General features: G+C 38.1%; 2 protein-coding genes and 1 long non-coding RNA gene across 4 annotated transcripts; 2 read left to right on the top strand and 1 right to left on the bottom strand.

Moving 5' to 3' along the window:
• Window positions 1-1993: 1993 nt before the first annotated feature.
• On the top strand, window positions 1994-3076 carry LOC110756061 (Ubiquitin-like superfamily protein). The gene is made up of 2 exons (XM_021957446.2): window positions 1994-2396; window positions 2525-3076. The coding sequence occupies exons 1-2, from the start codon at window positions 2108-2110 to the stop codon at window positions 2737-2739; spliced, it is 504 nt and encodes a 167-aa protein (XP_021813138.1). The 5' UTR covers window positions 1994-2107; the 3' UTR covers window positions 2740-3076.
• Window positions 3077-3726: 650 nt separating this feature from the next.
• LOC110756068 (uncharacterized) lies at window positions 3727-7287 on the top strand. The gene is made up of 2 exons (XR_002526611.2): window positions 3727-6842; window positions 7024-7287. It is a non-coding gene; the product is annotated as an uncharacterized LOC110756068 (long non-coding RNA).
• Window positions 7288-7650: 363 nt separating this feature from the next.
• On the bottom strand, window positions 7651-9627 carry LOC110756033 (CCT motif family protein). 2 transcript variants are annotated; one of them, XM_021957407.2, is made up of 3 exons: window positions 8608-9622; window positions 8037-8228; window positions 7651-7943 (listed from the first exon to the last, which is right to left on the bottom strand). In XM_021957407.2, exons 1-3 carry the CDS (start codon window positions 9379-9381, stop codon window positions 7917-7919), a joined length of 993 nt encoding a protein of 330 aa, XP_021813099.1. In that variant the 5' UTR covers window positions 9382-9622; the 3' UTR covers window positions 7651-7916. The 2 variants fall into 2 exon arrangements, with proteins under 2 accessions (XP_021813099.1, XP_088106394.1); XM_088250268.1 differs by lacking the exon at window positions 7651-7943 and having other exon boundaries at window positions 8067-8233; window positions 8608-9627.
• Between the last annotated feature and the right edge of the window lie 2456 nt (window positions 9628-12083).

Genomic DNA, 12083 nt, shown 5'->3' with positions numbered 1-12083 from the left:
GTCATGCATGGAAGCTAGCTAGCTAGGAACTCTATAATTGTGTTGTGAGACTTAAAACGACCTTTGATGCGCATAAAATCTCTCAGCTATATCTTTCCCACGGGCCTGCCAACAAGAAGCATATCTTATGGGGTGCGTCAAAGAATCAATCTTGTGCTGCATGCAATTTTTTCTTTCCATTCTTTTTGTTTTTTTTTTTGGTATTTTGCATGAGCAAGCCTAGCTTGCTCGATCGGGTATCAAATCATCACAGCTCCCTATTAATTAAGGGTAATCTCTCACCAAATCTGTATCATTTCAAGTACAAGCGATTGAGCGAGAGAGTGTTTTACATAAATTCATATTTATATATGAGAATTTGAAAGAAGAATCAGAGTGTAGGCTGCATCAGCTATATAGCTATAGGCATTTAAAAAGACAAAAATACAAGTGACTAAATGATCAACTGTAACGGTGCCTTTTAGCCCATACTATAGCCTAATGGGATGCTCCATGCACATAGGAGAGGAGAGGGCCCATTTCACATGTTTTTCAATCTTACACTATTTTAGAGTAATTTAAATGCCAATATATATAATGCAAAACTATGCATGATACATTGTATATATATTGGTTCTCCAAAGTCCAAACCTAATATTTCTTCTTCTACGATAATGTTACATGTGGAGTGTCGTTTGTCGCCAAACCTTGCACAAATTTATTCTCTTTATCCTCCTTACTACCATGTGCTGGTGATATGGAGATCAATTTGTCACTCTCGTGAATGCTCGCAATTTTTTTTATTTTTTATTTTGACACAGAAGTGATTATTTTATTGAATAAGAGGGATGCAACAAGTACAAAATTGGCTTTGTCCTAGAGGATTAGGTGAGTACCTCTACACCAATGGACATTATTGGTCGTCGACTAGCTAAGTAGACTACCCTCTCAACCGCAAGCGGGAGAAGGAACCTGGCCTCTGATAGAGCGCTTCCCGTAAAACTCTGAGTTACATTTCTCAAATAGAAGATCAATAATAAAATCAGGAGGTTATTCAAACCACATAAGTGAAGAACCAATATGCAAATTAAAACTTACTTATTATGCAGAAAACAAAGAGGGGATATATATATATATCTCGAAGTTGATTAATTATTAAGGATTAAGTTATCCAAGTAGTGAATCTTCTTTGTTCCAATTTGAGCTACTAATCCTTTAATTTCGGAGGATCATTTTAAAAGAATTTGGCTAGCTAGCCATATATTTTGTGAATTGGACGACGAAATATTCTATGTTAAAGAAATTGGACATGGTTGAGAGAGAGAGAGAGAGAGAGAGAGAGAGAGAGAGAGAGAGAGAGAGAGAGAGAGAGAGAGAGAGAGAGAGAGAGAGAGAGAGAATATGCGTAATTTTTTAAGGTCCTCTCCCATGTGGGTTGATACCCTAGAGAGATTAGCCAACCACCATTAGGAAAAGTAAACCCAAAAGAAATCTTAAACACCCACCCACCTAACTAAACATAAAAACCCAACCAAAATCACAAATTACAGATGAAGACGAAATAAAAGAAAAGCCAGCTTCACTCATTTCTTAATTTAATGTAACATATATTCCATTCCATGCCACATTAATTTCAGATCTATTAACATGCTAAATCGCATCAATCTAAGATGCTTATTCAAAATTTAGTTATAATGTATCCAAAACATACAAAAATTTCTCTGGTTGTAGGCTATGTCATCATATATATAATTTGTGAAAGACAAATAAATTGAGCCATTGATTTTGTGTTTGGTCCGCCAATCAAGGAAGCGTGTTCCTAAGCACCCACCCCCATGTGCCCTTGGCTTTCCTTCCATAAAAATAAGCAAGGAAAAACTATGCCCATATTGTCCCCTCTGTGGCATCCTCTCATTGGCCACCCACTCTTATGAGTCTTTACTTTTTGCAACACACCTTCGGGCGGCTTGTACTTTAGCGATGCGCTTATTTAATTTCTCCTTGTCTAATGCTTTGTTATATTATATAAATAGCGATGCATTTCAGCTGAGTTGAGTTGAGAGAAAGCAAAAGCTAAAGAGGTTACTTAGCAGAGGCAACAAGAAAAAGCAGAGAGGAATTAATCAACATGATTAAGTTGAGGTCAAAGAGGTTTTGCAGAAGCTTTTGCAGTTGTAAGCTCATTAGCAGTAATAATAACAAGATTAAAGCTGCTGCTTCTGCTGATCAAAGTAAGGAGTTTGGAGGAGCCATTAATAACAATGGTCAAATCAAATGGGAGCTTCGACCAGGAGGCATGCTTGTTCAAAGGAGAGAGACTGCGGCTGAAAGGAGTGCTGGAGAGGGCTTGATCACAGTTAGAGTCTCAGCTGTGTCTCATTGCCATGACATCTCCATTGAAGCCACTTCAACATTTGGTAATTAAGCTCTCTCTCTCTCTCTCTCTCTCTCTCCTATGTGTATATGCACAAAATTATGAGGAAATCAAGTAAACAAGTGGTGATTAGAATTGGGTTTTGATGAATTAATTTCTTAATATGTGCAGGCGAATTAAAGATGATATTGTCATTGGTGACTGGCATGGAGGCAAGAGAGCAGAGGCTGCTTTACAAAGGGAAACAGAGAGAGGATGGTGAATATCTACACATGGTGGGTGTTAGAGACAAGGACAAAGTGCTTTTGCTCCAAGATCCAGCAATCAAGGCAATGAAGCTTCATGGAATCGGAACTTCTACGACGTGTCGTACGATTAGTGTATGAATGATTAAGAATCTTAATCATCACACTTGCTGATCTTTAATTAATCTATGTTCATTAATTACTAACCAGTAAAAATTCAAAAAGTTTGTAAGTTTGGCTCAAATTAATATGCCTTCCTCTCATGACCTTGGCTAGCTAGACATATATTATATTAAAAATGTTAGATAATAGCTAGGGGACTTCTTGGTGTGTCCTTTTAAGCGTTGTAATGGCTGATGGAATGTAGTTTAGCTTGCCCTACATCAACTGTGTTTATAAAAATTAGGGTTGATTTGATATTTCCATTTGGTTTTGTCCAAAGGGCAATCAAACTCAAAATTATGATGCTTTTTTTTTCCTTTTTAAGTTTCAAATTCAATTGTAATATAAATTTCCCACGCGTGCACGCCGGCACAAAAAATTATGCAAAGTAAAGCACCAAAGCTATAGCTTAAAAAAAGTACTTGTAAAGTTTGGACATTTTTATTTGTTGCAACCACTTGAAAGTTGAAAGTAAAAGCTATCCATGTATCTAAGTTCCTGATCAGTTTGGATTGGTTGAGCTCAAAGTGATTTCCGTTTAGAAAAATGCTAGGTATACCATATTTATATACCGCATTGTGTACCACCTCTCTATTTATATACCGCATTGTGTATACCCTTCCGTTTAATGCTCAGACCAAATTATAAATGCTTAAAGCATAAAGTAATTAGGCTTTTTATCACAAATGGTCCCTTAGGTTTGCAAAATTATCACATTTCGTCCCTAACGTTTTTTTGTGACACTAATGGTCCCTAAGGTTACCATCCACACATCAAAATGGTCCCTGCCGTTAACTTCCATCCAATTTTCTGTTAAGTAGCTGACGTGGCACGTGTGTGGAGCCCACACATCCAATAGTATACATCCATGTGGCTTTAAATAAAATATATTATATTTTAAAAATTAAAATCCAAAAAAAAAAAAAATGTGTACCATCTGCGTTCTCCCTCCGCCAGCGCCTCCAACCCTCGCAGACCCACTCTTTGCCTCTCTCTCCCTCCTCTTCTTCCCTTCCCTTTCCCTCTCTTCCTTGATCTTCCTTGACTTCTCGGGCTTTCTCTTCTCTCTCTCCCTGATCCAAAAACCCAACTCAATGTTTATGTTATGACTGTGTAATTGTACCAGCCACCAGTTTGCTATTTTGTAAATTTTATAATTGGTTCGCTTCATCTCATCCCATACCCTCTTTTTTTTTTCGAACTTTTAAGATTTGGGTTTCATTGATTTGTAGGTTTTGGTCAAACAAAAAAGGACCCAAGTGTTTATTTCATTGGATTATCATGTGAGGGACTATGGAGTTGGGAATTACTGCCACTGAGCTCATATTCACAGTGACCCACATAGAGAATTTGTGTTTTGAAGCTTAGATTTGGCCATGGAGAAATTTCCTGATGCAGAAACTACATCAAGGAAGATGAGGGAGAGAGAGAAAGAAAAGGGAGGAAGATGAGGGAGGGAGAGAGAGAAAGAAAAGGGAGGTAGAGTGGGTCTGTGAGGGTGGGTAGGAGGCGCTGGAAGAGGAAGAAGAACGCAGATGGTACAGGTACTTTTTTTTTTTTTTTGGATTTTAAGTTTTAAAATATTTAAAATATAATATCTTTTATTTAAAGCCACGTGGATGTATACTATTGGACATGTGGGCTCCACACATGTGCCACGTCAGCTACTTAACAGAAAATTTGATGGAAGTTAACGGCAGGGACCATTTTGATGTGTGGAGGGTAACCTTAGGGACCATTAGTGTCACAAAAAAAAGGGTAACCTTAGGGACCATTAGTGTCACAAAAAAACGTTAGGGACGAAATGTGATAATTTTGCAAACCTAAGGGACTATTTGTGATAAAAAGCCAAGTAATTATGATTAGATTAAAGAAGAGAGTGCTGGGTAAGGCCCATTCTATGGCTTTAATCTTTGTCGAGAAGAAATAAAAAAAACATTCTTTTTGTGCGAACTATGTATTGCAGTGCAGGGAAGCAACTTCATAAGATTTTGGCTTTTGGCAGGCAAGTGGCCGGCAGCCACCAGCAGAATGATTTCTAACTAAACATTGTTTACTTTGTTTTAGATGGGATTGTTACTGATTAGACAATGCCATTTGGTTTGGTCCCAATGCATTCATTCTGATTTATTCAACCAGAAACACAAACCAACCATTATTCAGTTAAAAGCAAAGAGCCTACGCACTCACTTTGATTTATATTATACAAACCAGACATGACACACATCAAACATTTATATATTGTCACATACTTAATTATTTGTGCAACTCCTGATTAATTAGCTTCAATCTGAATGACCCTTCTTAGAGGTTTCTGAACCTCATGCTTCGGAATTACAACACAAGTAGTTCTAAATGTTGGGCTAGAATGGAAGCCTAGAATAGAAGGAATCATCTAATCTCAGTAAGTTAGCCTCATGCATCCCTGGCCCAAAAATAGATGGACGAAAACACGAGATAAGGCCCACGTCAATATGGATTTGGGGATTTTGCAACAAGGTATGTGGACGATAACTAGTTTGCCTTAATTAGCAACTTTAAATATTATGAGTTAAGTTCTACATTGACCTCAATCTTCGAGTCTATTAGAATAATATCTTTTGCGTTTTCAGCCTTTTCGTGATCAAGGCAATCCAACATGAATAGGTTTTATAAAGATGAGATCTCTCAAATCTCTGTTTGATTTTAATAAGAATTGGATGCATGAATGTCTTCCTATCTTTCTACTTTTCTCTGAGTGTAAAATATGTGTTATCCTTTGCTACATATATCTCATGATTATCTTGTAATGATTTTTTCTTTTCTTTTAAGTCTTAAATACAGTGCCACATAAACAATGATGTCATATATATATATATATATATATATCAGAGACTATAATAATATATAGTAACTGGGTCCTCTATATTAATATATTATAGAGTAAGTCAAGATGAATGGACAAGACGCAACCTAGAAGACCCGTCATTGCTTGAGTAATGTGATGTGGTTGTTATCATAAAGTAGAAAACAGATATTTTTGTGTTCCAATCAAATCATCTAATCATCCACCGGTGTTCCTGGAGGAAGACTAAGTCTTTGTTTATCCCAGAATCAAATTCCCAACAAAAAGACAAGGCAATGGCAGCCGCCAGCAACCTTAGCTTCCATGGAAAAGCTTCAGAGGCTTAATTGGCAAAACGAGCACGATGTTGTGGTTGACAGAAGATAGAGAGCACAAATGAACATATACACCCAGTCACCCAGACCCAGGAAAATGATTGTGTATGATCAGTTTTGTGCTCTCTTTTCTTCTGTCAACATATTATATATTATGATCTTCATGCAGTCCCAGTTCCAGTTCCAGATATATGCAGATATGCCCTTCGTTACCGATGCTTCTTATATATTATGATCTTCCAATGAAGGTAAGAGTTAGTGATTACATGAATATATATAAAGTCTCATGATCTAAGTGATTACATGTATATATAAGCTCAGATTAATTGCATGGAGCAGCAATTCTTTCTTGGCTCAAGCTCAAGGTACGCAATCAGATATTTGAATTTTATTTGTCTAGCTGCTTGTGCTTGGTGGTCTCTTTACCATTAATATTCTAACTAACTTTGACTTGTTTGACTCCTTGTAGAGAGGTCTCTTTACCATTAACATGTACATGTAATGATAGTATGCTTACCCAAAAAGCTAGAGAAATTAATTTTAGGGTGAAGCATGGGACTAGCTAGCTTAACATGACAGTTGAACAAATAAATAAATAAATTCATCTGTCAGTACAATGCAATGGATGATGGGGTTGGAGCTCAGCTGGGTCAAAACACAACTCGTACGTTCTTGTTCTTGAGGAGCAGCAACGTTGTTTGATTTGAACTTTGCTACAGATAATGAATGCTGCTGCAAGGGGTTGCCAAATCTCTCTAGTTTGTTGGTTTTCATACTTGGGGAAATGTTGTCTTTGGATTCTATAACTGTGATTACATGTGTATATATATATATATAAAATGTCTCATGATCTTAGTGATTACATGTATATAAGCGCAGATTAATTGCATGGAGCAGCAATTCTTTCTTGGCTCAAGCTCAAGGTGCGCAATCAGATATTTGAATTTTATTTGTCTAGCTGCTTGTGCTTGGTGGTCACCATAAATATGGAACATGTACATGTAATGACAGTATGCTTTCCCAAAAAGCTAGAGAAATTAATTTTAAGGTGAAGCATGCGGCTAGCTAGCTTGAACAAATAATAAACTAATAAATTTCTGTCAGTGCAATGCAATGGATGATGGGGTTGGAGCTCAGCTTGGTCAAAACAGAACACATACGTTCTTGTTCTTGAGGAGCAGCAACGTTGTTTGAACTTTGCTTCAGACAATGAATGCTGCTGCAAGGGGTTGCCAGATCTCTCTAGTTTGTTGGTTTTCGTACTTGGGGAAATGTTGTTTTTGGATTCTATAGCTATAAACTAATGGAGAGAGAGGCTTCTTCTCTTCTTCTATCGATCAATCAATCAAGGCTGATCGGTTCACTGTTCATCTATATTATCTTAATTGGTTTTACAGAATCTCTTCTTCTTGTTTCTTGCTCTTAACTCTCTTCTCTGGTGTGGACTGATTCATTGGGGAGTGTGCATGCATGCTAGCTACATTATATCTATATCTATCTATAGGAGGACTGCACTTGCATCGTACATTAACATAGACAGAACCTTATAAATTACAACCAACCAGAAGAATCCATGTTATAAATTTGTTTGATTTTAAAAATAAAATAAAAAACCAATTAATCAAATCACATTTTTGTTTTTGTTTTTTTTTCTTTCTTTTACATCTGAATTTGGCAATTGCATGCTTAGACAGCTACATATATAAACAACATTTAATTTACAGGTTAATGTCGCATTGGGATTGTGATGATCATATATATATATATATATATATATCTTTGTGCATACGTATGTATATGCAAGACACATATTCGTCCCTCTCTCTCTCTCTCTCTCCAGCAAGAGCAACGTAATTAACAATTAGGTAGCAAAACAGATAAGACATACAGTGGTAATAGATAGTTGAAGCACCAAAAACCTATCTATCCTCTTGGAATCTAGCTAGCTAATATTCTGCATGTCGCTCGCTCGTATTCTTTACACTTTGATTAGAACTTCAACTTCTCTTCTTCACGAATCGACCCTGCAGTTACGATACATTATGCAACAAATACTAAAATTAGCCATCCTAATTCCTAATTAATTTATAAGCAGAGGAGGAGGGAGTAGAGTATACCTTCATACGGGGGCGTTTTTCGGCATTGAGCTTTCGAACTTGGTATCGGATCCGCTTAGAGAAGAGCCTGTTTTGCCTTTTTTCCTTGTACCTCAATACACTCGCCTCTCTTTGAGTTTTCCCCATCTTCGTTTTCAGGCTCTCATCCTCTCCTCCTGGGACCCTCCATAAATTCCCATCACATCCCTCACCCTAATCTCCATCCATGACAAATTTACACGTTACAACAACAACTTACAAACTGAAAATAATGTTTGGCAAGTTGGGGCATTGGCCCATATTGCCCATAGCTAGCCCCAGCTGGGCAATGTGCTGCACTGCACTGGGGTCCAAATTAAAATGCAACAAGTGGTGGGTTCCACTTCCATTCCATCCACCAAGCAAGTAAACCAACCAAATTGGAAATGAAATGAATAATACTTAGATTCAATCAAAACGCAAAAGATATGAAATAATGCATCACATTAATCTTAAACATAAAAAATAATCAAGTTTAAGGTGATATCAGAAACAGGACATCATTACCCAAATGAATAGCAAAAACAAAGACGAAGGAGAAAAAGTTTCTTACATTGGGAGTGTTATCATGGAGCTGAAAAAGCTGGTCAGGAACAGTCTGTGGTGGGTCCCCATCAATGCAAAGTGGGCCCTTATCAGACCAAGCATTCAAGATCTCCTCATAATCAAGCTTCAAAGCCAAGGTCCCGATCCTCCACCGATCCTCCACGTCACGACGAGGTTCCTCCTCCTTCTTGTCCACCAGCTCCGAGTAGCACACCCACTTCTCCACGCTCGTCTCCCTCTCTCTGTTCCTCATCGCCGTCCGTACAATGTTATAGTAGGCGTAGGTGGAAAACGACTCTTGGTCCTCTCGGTCAGATGACATTGTAGTGGTTGTCGAGGTGGAGGTCGTGGCGGTGGAGGTGGATGTGAGGAGGCCGTTGAGGGTGGCTCCGCCGTCCGAGTGGAAGAGCAAGGCCACGTTGTCGTCCTGCATGTCGGCTTTGTCTTGGTGGTCGACAAGGTTTTCCGGGTGGAGTGGGAAGAGGTTGAGCTGGTGGCGTTGACCGGCGGTCATTGTATTTGTAGTGGTCGAATCTGGTACTGTGTAATAATCTTGGTCGTGATCATGCTTGGGGAGCGAGAGTTGGGATCGGAGGCTTAAGAACTTGGGCTTCCTGGTCTTGGTTCTGGATTTGCGGTGAGCTGCTGCCGGGTCTGTGGAGGTTTCTTGTTGTTCTTCCTTGATGATATTATGAATCATAGAGCTGGTTTGCACAGGATCATCATCATGACCAGTAGGAGTAGCAGAAGGAGGAAGAGGTGGACTCTTCTTGTTGCACATCTCTCTCTCTTTCTCCTAAAAACGCTGTTGCTTTCTGTGACTTGACTGCTAGACCTAGTTAGGTTGCGGGGGAAGGGAAGAAAATGAATTAAAGGGGCGAAAAGGAGATAAAAAGAAAGGGCACGGCATGGGAAAGTGTTTTTGGCGAGGAGGCAGCAAAGACAGACAGACAGAAAGAGGAGGCAGCAGCAGCTTGAACCCGCTGGGGAATTATTAAATTAAGTTGAGCTAAGCAAAGCATTGGGAAAAGGGTACTCTTCACTTCTTGATCGGTATCCAGAGGATTGATAGTGACAGAGTGCGCTTTTATGCCACGTGGGATGTGAGGATTGGGTGGAGGGTTGGATTGTGCTGTGTTATCCAGATTTCATTTTGCTGTAGTAGATAGACGATCATGATCATGGGATGATAGGATATTAGGATGATAGGATGAAGATGGGTCGGGTTGTGTACAATTTTGACCCAATCAGTGAATGACAGTGAGAGTGAGTGAGGTGGCCGCTTTCGTTTTCATCTCATTTCATGTGCCTCTGATTAATGCCATTCACTACTCTCATGGTCATCGGGTTTTTGTGTTCTCCTTCTCTCTTGTGCCCTTTCCAAGGTTTCTTCTAGGTAATACAACAAACCTTAAATAAGATATAGGTCAGTTGACTACAGCAGTAAGTTTGTTCTCTCGAATTCAAATTTAAGTCCCTTCTTCGAGTAATTTAGAGTAATTTTGACTATCGATTGTAAAAAAAACTTCAATGATCTAATCAACGGAATGCAGTGAAACCTATAATTATTTGGTGACATAGACAAGCCCAGTCCTTATTTTTTATGAGCAATATATGCATATAATATTAAATTTGCATTTATTTGCATATTTGCTGTGGCAGAATGGAAGGATTAAAAGAGGGGGCATAGATTCAGCCATTTCATTTCAGTTGAAAAAAAAGCACACGAGAAAGTGCACTATATGAGGTTGGAGGACCCCTCTCTGAAAAGCTTTTTTTCTGTAGGGGGCCTCTGTAAAAAAGCTTTTTGTATTTCCCTTCATGTTTTTAGGTGTTTACGTGGACGTGCACGAAGCACACGTGTAGAAAGCTCCCAATAAATATCCCATCACGAAATCAAAAACCCAACAAGCAACCGCTTAAATGATTCCTTTTTGTTTTCATAAAATTACTATATTGGGTCCGCTATTAGCCCAACCAATTGGAGCCTGGAACTGTCGGTGGAACGGGGATCTCGAGTTCTGAGAGAATTTTGCGCTAAATATATTGGGCTGAACAAAAGCTTCTCAGCGGCTTTTTTTGTTTTGGGCTTTTCTGTGTCTTTGAAAAAAGATACTAGCTAGGAGTAATAATTTGGGCCGAGTCAAAGGAATTGTTGTTGACAAATAGAGAGACATGGGAAGAAAGGTAGACATCTAGTCTAGAAAAGAAAAACGAAAAAACCCCAACGCAGTATTTGATGTAGATTTCCTAAAATGTAAACTATGCAAAACGTGCGCCATATATTATTCCTATATTTTCTCTCTCACGGCAGGGGATCACGAACACTATAAGTAGTTCACACTGAAACTGTAATCATCCATGAAAAGTCCGCAATTAATTAAGGTGGTTGGCATAATAAGAGCCTAGTGGACATCTAACGGAGTCTAGTCCAATGAAAAAAGGTCTTGATTTGCACATACTAATGGTCTCATATTCGAACCCCATGACGCTTTGATAATATTTGTGAGAAATCATGCTCCACCTTCTAGTTTAGATTATCACTTGTATTTTTTTTTTTAAATGTCACTCAATCAATTTGGTTAATTTATATTTTGTTCTTATCTTTGTAGACAATTAGTGGCGGACCCACAGAGTCGTAAGGAGGTGCAGCTACTGAAAAATCCTGTGGAGAGGCCGTTGTATGCCCCTCTGTTGGTGCTTAGGTTCTGCATGTGAGGCATGTTGCAAATGCTTTCAAATGAGGAAGATGACTTGGGTTTTTTTGTTTTAATTTTTCTATAGTGCAAACGACGTCGTCTTCGTAATGCTTTTGTTTACTTTTATGGCATGTTTACTAATCCGTAATTGGATTAGGAGAAATTGAATTGAGGATGAGTTGGATTGAGGAGAATTAGATTCCGGATTCCTATTGAAGTTGTTTACTAAATCATATGAAATTAAGGTAGGAGTGGTGCTAATTACTAAAATGTCATCGTTGTTAGGTTAAAGTAGATGGTAAATTTGGAATTTTGAAAATTATGTGAGGATATAATAGGTAAAAATGATGAATTCTTAATGGATTAGTGCTTCAAGAATTAGAATACCACCTCCCACCCAAGAATCGAATTCCTCCAAAATCAGGAATTCAATTCCTAATTTTGTGTGGGCCCCACCTACTTTTCAATTCCTTGATGTGAAGTAAACGCAGGAATCCTTCATAGGTGGAATTCAATTTCTTATGAGAATTCCAATTCTTGATTAGTAAACACACCATTAATGAAACGTGAAGTATTGATAAAATCCTGACTTTGGCAAATTACTACTTTAACCTTTTTACATTATCCTCCATCTAATTTGTTTTTGTTTTTGTTTTTTTAAAAAAACCTTTTTATTATTTTCCCATGATCAATTAAACATGTGCGCACATGATAGAGAACCCACAATCCCAAAATCACTTCCCAACTCTCTCAAAGCTTTCTCCAATGCAAATTTAAGTATTGA

Source organism: Prunus avium, chromosome 3 (assembly GCF_965620075.1).
Source record: "Prunus avium chromosome 3, drPruAviu1.hap1.1, whole genome shotgun sequence".
Lineage (NCBI taxonomy): Eukaryota > Viridiplantae > Streptophyta > Magnoliopsida > Rosales > Rosaceae > Prunus > Prunus avium.
This window is presented reverse-complemented; position numbering and strand designations above follow the sequence as displayed.

Excerpts from the sequence above, each read along its gene's own strand:
- LOC110756061 (XM_021957446.2), top strand. The coding sequence starts at position 2,108 with ATGATTAAGTTGAGGTCAAAGAGGTTTTGCAGAAGCTTTTGCAGTTGT. Across the intron at positions 2,397-2,524 it reads TGAAGCCACTTCAACATTTG|GCGAATTAAAGATGATATTG; the intron begins GTAATTAAGCTC and ends TAATATGTGCAG.
- LOC110756033 (XM_021957407.2), bottom strand. The coding sequence starts at position 9,381 with ATGTGCAACAAGAAGAGTCCACCTCTTCCTCCTTCTGCTACTCCTACT. Across the intron at positions 8,229-8,607 it reads TCCATGATAACACTCCCAAT|GGTGAGGGATGTGATGGGAA; the intron begins GTAAGAAACTTT and ends GATGGAGATTAG. Across the intron at positions 7,944-8,036 it reads AAAAACGCCCCCGTATGAAG|GGTCGATTCGTGAAGAAGAG; the intron begins GTATACTCTACT and ends TCGTAACTGCAG.